This window comes from Silene latifolia, chromosome 1 (assembly GCF_048544455.1).
Source record: "Silene latifolia isolate original U9 population chromosome 1, ASM4854445v1, whole genome shotgun sequence".
Taxonomy (NCBI): Eukaryota; Viridiplantae; Streptophyta; class Magnoliopsida; order Caryophyllales; family Caryophyllaceae; genus Silene; species Silene latifolia.
In genome coordinates this window covers 129,043,311-129,060,285 of record NC_133526.1, presented here as the reverse complement: position 1 = coordinate 129,060,285, position 16,975 = coordinate 129,043,311, and the positions used below count along the sequence as shown (strand labels likewise).

Sequence of the window (16,975 nt, the reverse complement as noted above, 5' to 3'; positions counted from 1 at the left end):
GGATCACGTCCCTCGTTCAAGCAAGGTGCGAAATCGCGTTTCGACCTCTTAAGCCAAACTACTCGTGTAACAACACAAGAAGACAAGACAAGTTTTAGAGAATACTCTCAAGTTTTTACTTCAAAATTGGATGATCAACAAATGAGGATTACAAGCCTTATATAGGCCGAAATTCCTTGGTGCCCAAGGCTAGCTTTTAATGCTTTGTGGTGAGTTCTAGGCTATGTAGAAGAACTAGGTAAGACTAAGCCAAAAACTAGGAAAGACTTTTGCAAAAACTAGGCTATGACAAAAACTAGGTGAGCTTTATTCAAAGCCCTTGGACTAGCCCATTTTCGAGGTTGGACCTTGCTCCACACGGTTCTCCTTGCTCCCATTGGCGGTTTGTCATGCATTTTTCTCGACTATTATTCGAACCGATCCATGCTTGGTGAACCGGGTTGTCTTGGTTGCTTGTTTCGAGAATTATTTCATCCAGGTGATTCGTATTCACATCAATTCCTCCCCCTTTGAAAAGAATTGTCCTCAATTCTTGCCTCGGTATGCCGGGATCAAAGATGAATATTATAAACCCGAACAAGCCCGAACACGTAGTCGAATCATCTTTGATGCCACCGGGATCAAAACAAATCTGGAAGTTAGATTCAAGCTTGATTAAGAACATGAAGCAGTTTACGCACCCTGTTGATCTCTTCTTCTTGACTCATCATTTTCAATGTAGTCTTCATGCTTATCCCTCTCCGGTGATTTGAATTTGAAATGAGTATTGTCAATCACAACTATTTTATGCCATCTTTGCTTGTGCTTTACTTTCTTGTGATTTCCTCCCCACCATCTGTCATGCACAATTCCACAAAAATCCAAATAATGGTTGCTCGGAGCAACAAGATCATCATGAGCTCCCATGAAAATTGACTTCAATAAGAAATTAGCGTTCCCACCATGTAGCTTCTCATCAATGCATTTATCAATTGGTGATTGATACGGTTCTTTCACTTGAGAATCAAAATTAACGTGATTGCCCAGAAACTCCTCATCCAAGATTGGCATAAGATTATTTTGATTTGCATCGTCATAACTTGTATGATCACTTTCTTCCATGTGAGCTTCATTATAAACTTCTTCAAATTCTTCATCAAAAACAATTGGTAGATTTGGATCAAATAAAGAAGTACCTCTTGTATGAGGTTCATACAAGTTGGAAAATATGTCATCTTCGATCACATCTTTAATTTGATCATCATCACTCAATGGCTCCATAATCTCGCCTTTTTCTCTTTCGTCGAGTTTGAACACATCACCCAATCGTTCCTCCTCATCAAACAACTCATCCCGACAAGCAACAACATCTCTCGAGGTAATCAATCGTTTATTTGGACACGTGCTTTGATAATGCCCAAACCCCGGATACTTGCAACATCGTGCTTTGGAGAGACTTGTTTCCTGAGAATCGGGCGTTCTTGCCGTGGAACTAGGGGTGGCAGCCGACTTGGGTTCGCCAACACTACTCGCCGGACTCCCTTGGTGGAGATTGGCGATCTTACGATAATTCGCAAGCGTATATGTTGCTGGAACATATTTCTTACGCAACTTGCGTTTAAGAGAATCCCAAGATGATAATTTCTTTTTTCCAGCGTGTGCACGCCTTGCTTTCAAATTCTCGTACCATAGTGAAGCCCCTCCACTAAGTCTTCCAATAGCGTACTTGCAGCGTTTCGTGTCATCCATAACTTTGAAATCAAACATTCGTTCGATTTGTCTCTCCCAATCGAGATAATCCTCGGGGTCCGTGTCTCCCGTGAACTCGGGTAGTTCACTGACCTTGAACTCTTCAGCGGCTCGTTCTCGTCTCGGCATCCACTTGGGATCGTTTTCTTGTAAATTCTTTAAAGCCCTTTGAAGATTCTTGAGAAAGTTCGGATTGTCGAAATTCATTTTTGGATGTTGGTTGCTTGAAATTTCGAAACTTTTTTTTTTTTTTTTTTGATGATGAACAGTACCGTGAACAGTGACCTTTTTTTTTTGTGTGTGAAGAAATCAAGACCCCTGGATCGTCTTGATTAATGGAAATCAAGAGCCGAAGCTCTGATACCACTTTTGATGTGAATTTTGGCGGAAGCGGAAGACATTTTTGTAGGGTTGTTTTTGTGTTTTGAAATAAAGGGGATATTTGTTTCAAGATCAATGAAGACCTTGAAAACAATGGGATATTTGTCGTAGCTAGACCTATAGCTACGCCAATGGGTGAATTGTTTGATACTCGTCAAACAATCCGACTTAAACTTAGGATCACGTCCCTCGTTCAAGCAAGGTGCGAAATCGCATTTCGACCTCTTAAGCCAAACTACTCGTGTAACAACACAAGAAGACAAGACAAGTTTTAGAGAATACTCTCAAGTTTTTACTTCAAAATTGGATGATCAACAAATGAGGATTACAAGCCTTATATAGGCCGAAATTCCTTGGTGCCCAAGGCTAGCTTTTAATGCTTTGTGGTGAGTTCTAGGCTATGTAGAAGAACTAGGTAAGACTAAGCCAAAAACTAGGAAAGACTTTTGCAAAAACTAGGCTATGACAAAAACTAGGTGAGCTTTATTCAAAGCCCTTGGACTAGCCCATTTTCGAGGTTGGACCTTGCTCCACACGGTTCTCCTTGCTCCCATTGGCGGTTTATCATGCATTTTTCTCGACTATTATTCGAACCGATCCATGCTTGGTGAACCGGGTTGTCTTGGTTGCTTGTTTCGAGAATTATTTCATCCAGGTGATTCGTATTCACATCACAGGGTAGCAGCTGGAGTCACTGATTGGACATCTTTAGCACTAGCCTTCTACAAGAAGTACTTCCCGCTTTCAAAGACTGATGCCTTGAAGGGTAAAATCACGAGTTTTCAGCAAGGAGCCGACAAAGAATTTTGTGAAGCATGGGGACGTTTCAAAAGTTTGGTCCGAGCTGTCCCTCATCATGGTTTCCAGCAATGGTATCTTTGCAACCTATTTTACAATGCTTTATATGATGATTACAAGGTCATCTTGGATGCAGCTGCTAATGGCAGGTTTCAAAACAATACCGGTCAAAGTAAAGGTTGGAACACTATTGAGGAGATGGCAGTCCATAAAGCTGAGTTTGGAAGTTCACGTGGGAAGTCACGAAAGCAAAGTGAAGAAATGACTGCTGTTGTGACACTTATAACTTCCATTTCTACCCGTCTCGAGAAACTCGAGATTTCTGAAGCTTCCAAGGAGAAAGTCGAAATTCCTGTTCAGAACTCTGATGAGATCGAGAAGTTGAGAGAGATGGTCCAACTCCTTTTGGTTCAAGTGGCGAATATGGAAGCAGCGGGGATTGAGTCCTCAAAGAATTTTGTGAAAAAATTGGAGAATATGGAGGCTAAGCAAGCTGCTAATTCTTCAAGCAAATGTGAAGGGCCGGTTGAGACGATCAATGCCATCAATCTCAGAAGTGGCCTTTCTTATGAAAGTCCCGACAAGCCAAAGGAAGACTCGGGAAATGATGAAGAAGCTCGTTTAAATTCTGATGCAAAAACGAGTCTGAATGCTAGTACTTCTGGTCGATGGACCAACATTCCCAGTCGATCGACTGAAGTGTCAGACAAAATAGTTTCTGGTCAGAAACTATTCACACCCAGAACATCCAGTCGATCGACCAACATCCTCAGTCGATCGACTGAGATACCTGATGAAATTAATTCTGGTCAGAAACTGTTCACGCCCAGCTTACTTGGTCGATCGACCACCCATATCAGTCGATCGACCGATACTCCAGAGCAGGATGCAAATCCGTCAACTAGTTTGCATGATTCGTCACTCATTGATGATTTGACGGGGGTTTTAAACTTACGGAAGCCGAAGGTTACTGATCCTACGGCCAGTGTTGCAGTCCCGTATCCGGAGCGTCTGAAGGCTACTAAGCTGGAGCGTAAGTTTGGTAAGTTTCTGGAGATGGTCCAGAATCTCGAGGTAACGGTTCCTTTCACTGATTTAATTACCCAAGTACCCTCTTACGCTAAATTTATGAAAGATATTTTGAATCGTAAGAGAAATTTTCGTGATGATGGTAATGTTGCGTTTGTGGAGGAATGTAATGCTCTTTCACAAGTTAATGTGCCACCTAAATTAAAGGACCCGGGTAGTTTTTCAATTCCTTGCACTATAGGTAACCACGTAATTGAAAAGGCCTTATGTGACTTAGGGGCCAGTGTTAGTGTCATGCCGTATTCTGTTTGCGAAAGGTTAAACATTGGTAGACTCAAGGTAACCGATATTACTGTTCAAATGGCAAATAGATCGACTCAGAGACCTATAGGTGTTTTAGAGGATGTACCCGTTCGAGTGGGTAAGTTCTTTATTCCTGTCGATTTCGTTGTTCTGGACATTGCAGAGGACAGACAGATACCTATTATTTTAGGAAGACCGTTCTTACATACAGCTGGAGCTGTGATAGATGTCAAACGCGGAACTATCACCTTAGAGGTAGGGGATGACACCATTGAGTTCAGTCTTGCTCACAAGGCAACTGAACCTGCTGATGAGGATACGTGTTATTCCATTGATATTGTTGACAGGGTCGTTACTTGCAATTGGAGGGAATCCTTATCCAAGGATCCCTTAGCTGATCTAACCCATTTAGATGAGTGTGCAGGTAACACAGCGGAGAATGCTGAGGAGCCAGATGCTTTGGTTGCCTCAATGGAGAGCTGCGAGCTCAATGAAGAAGAAGATGAGATGCTTTTGAGCCTGGCCAACGATAATTTGGTGAACACTTGCTACACCATTGAAGCTGATTCTGTCTATGCTGTAGAGGTAAAGGTGCCAGAGCGTAAGCCACTTCCTCCTAATCTTAAGTATGTTTTTCTAGATGATACGGAGCAGTACCCAGCTATTGTTAGCTCTAAGCTTAACGATGACCAGCTGTCTGCTTTGATGTGTGTACTTAAGAAAAACAGGAAGGCTTTGGGTTATTCTTTGGATGACATTAAGGGCATCAGCCCTGATGTTTGTATGCATAGAATAGAGCTGGAAGAAGGCCACAAGCCTTATAGATAGGGTCAACGCAAGTTGAACCCGAAGATGCAGGAAGTTGTTATGGCTGAGGTGATGAAACTACTTGATGCAGGTATTATTTATACAGTTGGCAACTCCAAGTGGGTTAGCTTGATTCAGGTAGTCCCGAAGAAAGGAGGGACTACCGTGGTTAAAAATGATAAAAATGAATTAATACCAACTCGAGTAGTGACAGGGTGGCGGATGTGCATTGATTATAGACAGTTGAATGCCGCCACCAAGAAAGACCATTTCCCCCTCCCTTTTGTTGACCAAATGACTGAAAGACTTGCTTCTAACAAATTTTTCTGTTTTCTAGACGGATATTCAGGGTTCTTTCAGATCCCTATTCATCCGGACGATCAGAGTAAGACTACTTTTACCTGTCCACAGGGTGTTTTTGCGTATCGTAGAATGCCTTTCGGATTGTGTGACGCCCCTGCTACCTTTCAGAGGTGCATGATGGGGATTTTTTCTGATTATATAGAGAATATTATGGAAGTTTTCATGGATGATTTCTCAGTTTATGGCAGTGACTTTGATCGTTGTTTAGCTAACCTTGATAAAGTCATGCAGCGTTGTATAGATGTTAATCTTGTTTTAAACTGGGAAAAGTGTCAGTTTATGGTCAATGAGGGAGTTGTGTTAGGGCATCTGATTTCTGACAAGGGTATACCTGTTGACAAGGCAAAGGTGCAGGTGATTGAGCAATTACCTCCTCCCGTGAATGTTAAAGGAGTGAGGAGTTTTCATGGTCACGCTGGTTTCTACCGGCGTTTCATTAAGGATTTTTCAAAAATTGCTAAACCACTCACACAATTGCTCCTTAAGGATGCTGTCTTTGAATTTACTGATGAGTGCCATGTCGCTTTTAACAGGTTAAAGGGGGCCCTAGTTTCTGTGCCAATCATTCAGCCGCCTGATTGGGACCTCCCATTTGAGATCATGTGCGATGCCAGCGATTATGCGATCGGTGCAGTTCTGGGACAGCGAAAGAATAAAGCTTTAAATGCCATATACTATGCGAGCCGAACTCTGGATGAGGCTCAAGTCAACTATTTTACCACTGAGAAAGAGTTTCTAGCTGTTGTTTTTGCCCTAGACAAATTTCGGTCTTATTTGTTAGGTTCTAAGGTTATTGTTTATACTGATCATGCAGCGTTGAAGACTCTCTTTATTAAGAAAGATGCGAAGCCAAGGCTTTTGAGGTGGATACTCCTTTTGCAGGAGTTTGATTTGGAGATCAGAGATAAGAAAGGAGCAGAGAATGTGGTAGCTGACCACCTATCTCGTCTGCAGCTGACAGAAAGGGAGGATTTGTTGCCTATTAATGATTCTTTTCCTGATGAGAGTCTGTTAGCTATTACTACTTCAGGGTCTTATCCACCTCCGTGGTTTGCTGATTTTGCTAACTTTGCTGTGACAGGTAGGATACCACCCGAGCTTTCATGGCAGCAGAAAAAACGGTTTGCCTATGATGCTAGACAATATTTTTGGGATGATCCCTAGGTTTTCAAGGAATGCGCAGACGGTCTCATCCGGAGATGCGTACCTCAGTGGGAGGTGAAGGATATCCTAGAGGCTTGCCACTCTTATGGTTATGGTGGTCATCACGGTCCGTCCAGGACCGTAGCTAAGGCACTCCAATCTGGTTTCTATTGGCCTACTTTACATGCAGATTGTCGCAATTTTGTTGCTGAATGCGATGCTTGTCAAAGATCGGGGAATATTTCCAAGAGACATGAGATGCCACAGGTAGGCATTCTTGAGGTTGAGATTTTCGATGTCTGGGGCATTGATTATCAAGGACCCTTTCCGAGCAGTCAAGGTAATAAATATATCCTCGTAGCTGTAGATTATGTATCCAAATGGGTAGAAGCTATTGCTACTCCTCATTGCGATGTAAAGGCCGTGATTAAACTATTTAAAAAGATCATTTTCCCTCGTTTTGGTGTCCCTCGGGTTGTCATTAGCGATGGGGGAATGCATTTTAAAGAGAAACAATTTAGTGCTTTATTGACTAAATTCGGTGTCCAACATCGTAGAGGTTTGGGGTATCATCCCCAAACTAGTGGTCAGGTTGAGGTTTCTAACAGAGAATTGAAGGAAGTCTTAGCTAAAGTTGTTTCTAAATCACGGAAAGATTAGAGTCTTAAGTTAGCTGATGTCTTATGGGCTTATAGAACTGCGTTTAAAACGCCAATCGGGATGTCTCCATACCGATTGATTTATGGTAAGACATGTCATTTACCTGTTAAGTTAGAGCGTAAGTCTTGGTGGGCTATTTGTGATTTGAATTTGGATCCTAACCTCTCTCGTGAGAAACGCATGACACAGCTGAATGAGCTAGAGGAATTTAGGCTGCTAGCCTATGACAATGCAAGGATCTACAAGGAGAAATCAAAGCGCTGGCACGACAAGAGAATCATCAAGCGCGAGTTCCATATTGGCGATAAGGTACTTCTTTTTAATGCTCGTATCCGTCTATTTCCTGGTAAGCTGAAATCCAGGTGGACCGGCCCCTATACGGTCACAGCTGTCACAAAGTTCGGATCAGTTGAATTGGAGACCTCTGCTGGAGAAAGGTTCAAGGTTAATGGCCAATATGTGAAGAACTATCATGGATCAGATGCATATGTTGGGAAAGTCGAGGTATTGTACTTCGACCCGCTATCAGATGATGAAAAGTGAGGTAAAAAGGTCGTGCGGGACCTCTTAAACCAGCGCTAACTGGGAGGCAACCCAGGTTGTAAATTTTTGTAACTTAGGCATTTTATTTTGTCATTTCAATTAATTTGCATTTTGAGTTTTTTGTTCTTTTTGTTTGTTGTTTTCTTTAATTCCCTTTAATTGGCAGTTTCTTGGTATGGGAATACGCGCATCTTTGATATTTTTTGCAGGTATATATTTTATGCAAAGTGCGTAGGTGGAGTGCTTGATTTTTGTGAGGAAAGGACGGGAAATTATGATGGCAAAGGAATTTCGATTTAATTATGACCTAAACGCCATTGCGTTTGCGTCGATCGACTGTCCATTCATCGATCGACCGACGAGGAGAGTCCGAAGCTATCTGTGCGTGTAATCTGGTCGATCGACCGAGTAAAGTGGTCGATCGACCACTTCGCGGGTTCAGAATGAAGCTAATAAGGGAAGTCTTCATCCCTTACTCTTTTATTCTTTCATTTTCCCAAAATCAGAAGAGGCCAAACCCTATTTCCTCTCCCTTTTTCGCGTTTTCAACTGCAAATCCGTCTCACTCTCTTCCTTTCTTGCTTTAATCTTCAAGGAAATCATCAAGGTATGTTTCTAATCTTATCTTTATGCTTTTTATTCGAGTTTTGCTGAAGTTCCATGCGAAATTTTCGAGTAATGTGCCCTTGAGACGACAAATCGATTTGGGGAAATCGATTCTAGGGTTTGATTTCTTGTCATCCTTGTACTTTAATTGCTTAGTCTACCCTTTCCCCCTTGATTTTCAACGCAAATAAGCAGTTAGGACGTGTTTAAAGCCGTTTCCCCCAATTTATTCGAAACCCTAATTCGCTTCCAGTTTTGATCTTGATTCGGGTTTTTAAATTGACATTGCTAAAGGGGTTTTTCCGCTTATGGGCTGTTTTGCAGGTAACAACAATGACAAAGGGAAAAGAACCAATGCAGGAGGGGCAATCGAGCCAAAGGCCTGCCAAGCGGCCACGCGGACCACCCCTGATGATAGAATCCACTACGGATAGTCTACCTGACTATCCGCAGGTTATCTTTGCTAAACCTATTCAGCGCGCTAAATTTTCCTTCTTTGTTTCAAGTACTAAGGTCACAGCTACCCGATTTCTCCATAAAGACACTTTGGAGAAACTAGGCTGTTACGAGTCGGTCGTGTCCCTGCTAAATGGGACGGGTATGATGGGTCTTGTGGACATGGCTGAGTTCACATATTATGTTATGACCCTTGAATTATTTTCCTCTTACGCTTTTGATTCCAAAGCCTTTGAGGCTGATGCGACCAAACCCTGCATTTCCTTTCGACTTTTTAATGTCAATTATTCTCTGACACTTCCTGATTTTGCGGGTTTTCTGGGTCTTTACTTCGAGGGCAGAACCTCGGACCCCTCTGACACTCATCGGGTCATGTGGTCTTGTATCGGTGACACTTACGGGTCGAGGAGGACGGGCACTTCCGTCCACTTGCCCCCTCTTCGTTATTTTCTACGGCTAATGGGTAATGCCATTTTTTGCCGTAAAGAGTCTAATAATGTGAATAATATTGAGCTTTCGATTTTGGCGGGCTATCTGAACGTTGAGCGTCGGACAGACCGTATTTATAACATTGCCTACTTGACTGCCGCTCACTTTCAGACTGTAAGTGAGGGCACCTTGACCACCATTGCCTGTGGCGGATTGGTGACACGTATCGCCAACCGCCTTGTTCTACTTTTCCCTCGACAGGAGGACCCCATCGACCATGACCTGCGTTTCATGGACCTCCGTTATGCGAGGGGTGTCTATTGGGTCGATAGACAGATGCGGTGGAAGATTGACTCTTTCATCTGTGACCGCGTCCCTGTCACTGGCTACCCTCCTGTCCCGCCTCTTACCACTGTTGAGGGGGCAGCTCGGCCGCCCCTGCCTAGTTACAGGCTTCCCCTGGTGGCGGCCACTCCTACTGCTAGCACTTCGAGGAGGGCTCGTGCCTCCTCTTCACAGGCACCCCCTACCTCCACTACCACCCCTACTGCTGGTACGGCCACTTTTCGACCACCTACTCCTTTAGTTGTCCCTCCGGTCATGGACCAGAGGGCAATGTCACGTGTCTTAGGTGATTTGTGCAGGAGCTTCAACGAGCACAGATTGGACACGGCCATCGCCCTGTACCCGGTCTACGACGAGCTAGCTCGGGGGGGGATGCTTCCACAGCGTGACTGGGCTCACCCTTCTTACTTTGTTCCCCCTGTGGGTGGCTACCCTCAGGCTGCTAGCAGACCTACTCCTACCACCACCACTACTGGTCCCTCCACTTCCAGGAGAGCCACTCCCTCCGTTTCCAGGAGAGCTACTCCTGCTGCTGCTGCTGAGGAGGAGGAGAGTGACTCGGGGTCCGGAGAGGACAGTGACTCTGACTACGAGGGTGGAGATTAGATGCTGGTGACCTCCCCGTTTTTGGCTGGTTTGGGGAGGTCGTATTTTGTGAGTTTTTTTTTTCCTTCTTTTTTAGCTTCCTTTTCTCTTATTATGCTTTTATTCTCCCATTTTTCTGCTGGTGATTTGCTGATGAGTACAATGGGGACATTGTGCGTTTTGGTTTGGGGAGGGTATTTGCATATGCCTTTTGTTTTGCATCTGCATTTGTTTTTTATTGCATTTCAGTCACATGTTTAGTGCATTTCTGTTTGCATTTGTTTTTATTTTCATCCATTCAAAAAAAAAATTTGAAGAAAAAATTCATAAAAACCAAAAATACCACGTTTACTTTTGCATATAGTTGAGTCGGATTGGAGTTATTAATGATGATTTTGCTCTATTAGTCAAAAATGCCATCCCTTGCCTTTTCACAGTTGCTTAGCAAGAATTAAAAGTGATCTCTCAAATTTTGTTATGGAATTCGGGAAATTAGACTTGACTCATTACTTTTGGCAAAATACTTATACCTTCTGAGATATAGGGCCTATAACTGGTGACATTTATGACCGGTTAATTTAGGATTGAGAGTAGTTACTCCCTTCATTTCATGTTTTGCACGTGTATAAGTTTTGATTGCTTATTGCCTATACGCATTGGTTTGTGGTCGGTATTGCATGTTTAGAGAACTATTGCATCCTCCCCTTTCTCATTTTACCCCATTAACTCCACTATAAGCCAAAATTGCCAGTTGCCCTCAACTACATCCCATACTTAGCCTACCATTGTGCCAAGCTAGGAAGTAGTAGAGGAATTTGTTGATTTAAGCTGTTTTGGTTCGCTCTTGTAATGTTGGAGCGGGTATTTTTGAGAAGTGAAGGAATTATTTCAGCCTGAAAACAGGAAGAAAGGAAAAATTCAGAAAAATGAAAAAAAAAAAGGAAGTTGTTTACAGGCGAGAATGCTCGGAGTGTGCGGTGGTGGTCGATCGATCGCCATCATTGGTCGATCGACCACCGTTAATTTGAAAAAAAAAAAAATGAAAATGAAAGAAAAAAAAAAAGAAAACAGACAGAAAAAAAAAAAAAAAAAAAAAGGAGTCTTGAAAATAGTAAGGTCTTGGTTGAAATAAAAACACGCCTCATGTGCTTACCTCATGTTTTGGAGGCGTTTGTTTGGATTTTTGTGTTGCCTAGTCAATAAAAGCATGGTCTTTATGTTGAGTTGGAAGAACGGGATACGGGTTCTAATGGTTCATTAGGTACTAGCTTGGCTCCTACCTTCACTCTTCCATAATTGTTTTGCCCCTTCTTTCCCACTTAGCCTCACATATCCAAATGTTGCAATAGTTCGGCATGTGATAGTCCTTGACGGTGGTTATGCGTATGTACGGTAAATAGAATCATTATTCATGCTAGTCAAGCATACATGTTTTGTCGGTCATGATCTAGGTGAGAGACTATACTTTTCTTCCCTCTCTTTTACATATTATCTTACCATTTGCTTTGCTGAGAGAAGAGCGATCCGGGAGAGTCCGATTGTATGAGTCTTGCAAGGTCGAACGCCCGACTTAATTCTATGATATGCATAATTTTGTTCACTTGATTTAAGCTTTGCAGCAGTTGACTATGTGCATTAAACGGTTTGGCATTGACTTGTAGTTGGCTCTGAGATGTACTCCTTTCCATTTAGTTTTTATACGGGTCATAGTGCTTGCTTGGGGACAAGCAAGGTTTGGTTTGGAGATGTTTGATACGTGCATATTCTATACACTTTATCTGTGGTTTTGGCACGTATTTCTATGCATAATTGTTAGCTTAAGGCTCCTATTTCTCCCGAAACGGTTTACTTTGCATTTTCTATGATTTATTGTAGGAATGCGTGGAAGTAGGCTAAATCAAGCCAAATTCGTCCTCCGAAAGCAAGTTCAAGGAAGCCAAGAAGAAGGAGAGTCGTATTCACTCACCTTGGGATGCGTGCAAGGGGTGAAGAGTTGATTGGAAGCAACAAGGAGCCACTGCACAGCATTCTCGGTCGATCGACTAGACTATGAGGTCGATCGACCACTGGAGCTCATCAGATGCTACTGTTCCGCGTTTTCAGTCGATCGACCGTGCTGACCAGTCGATCGACCTGATTTCGAGTTGATAATTATTTCTCCGTGTTAGACTTTTAAAAGCCCAACTTGTAATTAACTTTGGGTATCTTTTTATCAGTGGAACGCAGCAACTTTTAGGTTATGTTTGGAATTCTGAAAAAACTCAGTTTTCAGATCTAGCTTGAGACGGAAACCGGGGATTCGAATGTTTTGTTCTTGAAAGTAAATTAGTAAGCTTTTTTATGCAATTCTTCCTCTTTCTTATTTTCCTCGTTATTTGATTCTTGTTTCATCAATTAATTTCAGCAATTGAATTTCTCTCCTTTGTTCTAGTTAGATTCCATCATGTCAAATTTGTTCTTTATTATTAATTTCGCAATTAGTGTAGTTATGATTATGTGTAGGTAATTCCTTTGATTGGGAACAAGGTGAGCCATGGTATTAAATTAGGATTGTTGTGTAGCATGAGTTCTTCCGTATTGGTCTTGTTATCTTTTGATAGATTTCTTTGCTAGATTGAAAGATTGGTAATTTGATTCATCGTTAGATTTAGAATTTCTCTTAAGTGAAAGCTTTGATAAATTCTAGGGAATTATTAGACCGTGAGGTTATTTGAGCTTTGATCGAAAGACTAGCTTATCTTCCCTGAGACCGTATTATAAGACCTCTGTTGCTTGACTGACCTGTTATTTGCCATGGTGAACCGAAGTTCCCGATCCTCTTTTTATCTTGTTAAGAATTTTCATTTTAGCAATTAGCCACTTAATCAACCAAATTCAAAACCCCCAATTATCTGTTACTTTTGTAGACTGGAAAATAGCAAACAAAATCAACCTTGTCTCTCTGTGGTTCGACCCTTACTATCACTAGCTATAGTTTTAGTTTGGAACTATAAATTTAATTTTGGTACTAAACGACGGTATCAGTACTCAGTTCCACCATCCCAAAAGTAGTTCCTGCACACTGCCTCAATTTTTTTGATGACAGCCTTAGGAATGAGGAAAATAGACCCCCAGTAGTTATGCAATGTATTCAATACAGAGTTAACTAAGGTCAATCTTCCAGCATAACTAAGTTTCTTTGCTCCAATCCCTCTAATTCTATTTACAATCCTTTCAACCAAGATGTTACAGTCTTGTTTTGTCAATCTACCAGCCTGTATTGGTATTCCAAGATACCATAAAGGTAAATAACCCTCTCTAAAAACCTGATATCTAAAGTATCTCAATCTTTAACTCATCTGCAACCCCAGAGAATACTACCTCTGACTTAGTTGAGTTCACTTTCAATCCAAAAGCTGCTGAGAAAGTGGAGAATGCTCTCAGAATTAACAAAATGAATCTCACATCCCCTTTACAAAATAGAAGCAAATCATCTGCAAAGAGGAGATGAATTAACTTGAGCCCCTTACACAAAGGATGGAACCTGAAATACCACTTTTGAGTTGCAAAATCCAACACTCTTGTAAGGTATTCCATACAAATAGTGAACAACAAAGGGGAAATTGGGTCCCCTTGCCTTAATCCCCTCTTTCCTGAGAAGTAACCAAACATTGCCCATTTAGATTCAAAGAAAAAGTAGTAGTAGTCACACAAGTCATCATAAGCTTTCTAAAATGATCAGGAAATTGCAATGCTTTCAATATTTGATCAATGAACTCCCACTCTATTGAATCATAAGCCTTCTGCAAATCCAATTTAAACATGCACCTTGGGGGTGCACACCCCCTGTTGTAAAGCCTGACTAAATCCTGACAAATTAGCATATTTTCCAAAATACTTCTCCCCTGAATGAAAGCTCCCTGATTTCTACTAATGATATCAGGTAATATCAATGAGAGTCTATTACACAAGATCTTGGAAATGGTCTTGTAAATCATATTACAACATGTTATTGGACGAAAATGTTTGACACTTGTAGGCCTATCAATTTTAGGTATTAAGGTGATTGATGTGGCATTAATTTGAGTAAGCAATTTACCAGTGTCAAAAAAATTCATTATAGCATCAGTCACCTCATCCCCAACAATCTCCCAAGCATCCTTATAAAATTGGTTAGTATACCCATCTGGCCCTAGGGATTTATCTTTAGATATACTAAATAGACATTGCTTCACTTCTTCAGCAGTCACTGCCCTATTCAGAATATCCCAATGCTCCATAGAATAGCAAGCCTTCCCTCTCACCACACTAACATTAACTTCATCAGTTGAATTCCTGGACCCCAACAGGGACTGATAATAATCAAGGAATGCATTCTGGATTTGGTCTCCATCTGTGCATAAATTTCCATGTTGGTCCTCAATACTCATCACCTTATTCTGTAACACCCTCTTCTTAATTTATTTGTGAAAATAGGTTGAGTTGATGTCTCATTCCAGAGACCATTGCACCTTAGCTTTTTGGATTAAAAAACTATCTCTTGCACTCTATAACCCCTTTAACTCTTGAGCCACCACATGCTCATGTTGCATTAGCTCCATGTCCCTTGGCTTATCTATTAACTCCTTCTGTATAGACTCTAATAACACACCAGTTATCTTAGAACTGTTCTCAATATCAGAAAAACATGTTTTGTTCAGCTGCTTAAGAATAGGCTTCAACTCCTTTAATATCTTGACAACTTGGAACATTTTTTTAGCTCTCCTTCTATACTGCCACACATTCCTTACACACTCTTTAAATAAATCAGATTGTCCCCACATATTAAAGTACTTAAAGTTCCTCCTGCCATTAATTCCCATCTTCCTGTCTGCAATAGTGCATGGACAGTGATCAAATAGTCCTTCTGGGTGAAAATGAGCAGTGTAGCCACCAAACTCCTCCATCCACTCAAAGTTTCCCATAACCCTATCTAACCTGCTATATACCATGTCTAATGGTTCTTTCTTATTAGACCATGTAAACAGAGCCCCAGTTACCTGAATGTCCTCCATACAGCACAAGGAAATACATTCCTGGAATTGTTCCCTCTCTATTTCAGTATTATTCCCACCTTGTCTTTCCACAAGCTTCAAAACTGTGTTAAAATCCCCCGTACAAAGCCAAGGTTCATTACAATGAGCAGCTTCATTTTTAAGGAACTCCCCTAACTCCTGTCTCTCAGCAACCCCATTAAAAGCATAGATCATTGTCATCAAGAACTCCTTTCCATCTTCTCTTGATTAAACTCTCATATAAATGTATTGAGCTCCATAGGATAAGAATTAAATAGTGAAACAATCAGGCTTCCACAAAATCCAAATCCTCCCTCCCTTATGCCAGCTACTATTAGTAGTCACACTCCACCCTTCACAGAGACAAGTGTTCTTATTCAACAGAGTACTAGGTTTTATTTTTGTTTCTAACATACCAGATAAACCTACACCATTATTCTGCATAAACCATTTAACCATTTTCTGCTTATTTATATCATTAATCCCTCTTACATTCCAAAACCCTATGTTATGCATTTGGAGTTATGGGAGGGGGATCCTTTCCACTCGGACTCACTCCCCCTTTGGAGTAGCCATCACATTCAAAGCTTCAATAAAAGTGTAAGGTCCAGTACTTCCCATATTCCTTAGTCCAGTTATCCCTCCCTGCTTGTTTATTCTCATTAGTTGTCTAGCAGGAGTTGATTGAATAACCCTGTTCAAAGGTGGAAACACATCAGGGGTAAACAAAGCTGGTTGTTCTACCACTAGAGATGCAACCACTGCTCTCTGAACAGGTCTCCATATCTTCTTTGCTTGAGCTTACTGCTGCACTTTCTTAGGCATAGGCCTAGGACGAGCCTTCCTACGCTTTTGAGTTTCATGCCTTATCCCCTTACAAACAGAACAGGTTATAGGCATCCACTCATAGTGTACCAAAACCTCTACCACCTTACCATTCTCATCCAAAAATTTAACCCTGTCTGGCAATTTTTGATCCATTCCAAGTTCCACCATTACCCTTGCAAAGCTTAATCTAGTTTTCTCAAGGGTTGCCTTGTCTCTCTGCACATACTTCCCTACTAACCCTTCAATTAGAGGTAAGCAATCTCCCCAGAATTTAATACGGAGTCCAGAGAGCCTCACCCAAACAGGAACCAGACTGTAACACAGCCTCCCTAATCTCATATTTTTGAAAACGCACAACAAAAATACCATTATCCATGAAAGACACTCTATGAACATCAAATTGGTCCCATATTCTGTAAATAAATTCCTCAACATCCTCCCAAGGAGGATTAGCACCCAGCATATAGCAAAACACAGAGTTATTCAAGAATTATACCTCTTGTTTGATGTCCTCATGCGTAAACTAGAGCATATCCCCTAGTTCCTCATTTTCAATGATTGTGTCCAGCACAGGAACATCTCTTCCTCCTTTCCTCATAGTCCAACCCGACGGATTTGGTTCTTCATCACCCTCAGATAAGTTTAGGACCAGAATTCCCACTATCTCATTCATCATCTTGCTTTTACGTGCATTCTAAGACGTAGAACCTCTGGTACCCAAAGCTTAACTCTTTTGCTGCACATCCTCAACAACTACCTCTTTTTGGTGTTTTTAGGTTTTTTGATTTTTTTGTGATGATTTTGTTTTTGATGTAGATGCTGACGATGTTGGCGGATCATCGCTTAAAACCATGACTGCCATTATTGAACTTGCTAAAATATAGGTTAAGATTTTCCTAGGTTAAAATTGTACAGCGTTTTCTCTTTCTATCACTAAA

General features: G+C 41.5%; 1 protein-coding gene across 1 annotated transcript; it reads right to left on the bottom strand.

Moving 5' to 3' along the window:
• Positions 1-14,702: 14,702 nt before the first annotated feature.
• On the bottom strand, positions 14,703-15,404 carry LOC141655635 (uncharacterized). The gene has a single exon (XM_074462706.1). The coding sequence runs from the start codon at positions 15,402-15,404 to the stop codon at positions 14,703-14,705; it is 702 nt and encodes a 233-aa protein (XP_074318807.1).
• Between the last annotated feature and the right edge of the window lie 1,571 nt (positions 15,405-16,975).

Coding starts and splice junctions, on each gene's coding strand:
- LOC141655635 (XM_074462706.1), bottom strand. CDS start 15,404: ATGATCTATGCTTTTAATGGGGTTGCTGAGAGACAGGAGTTAGGGGAG.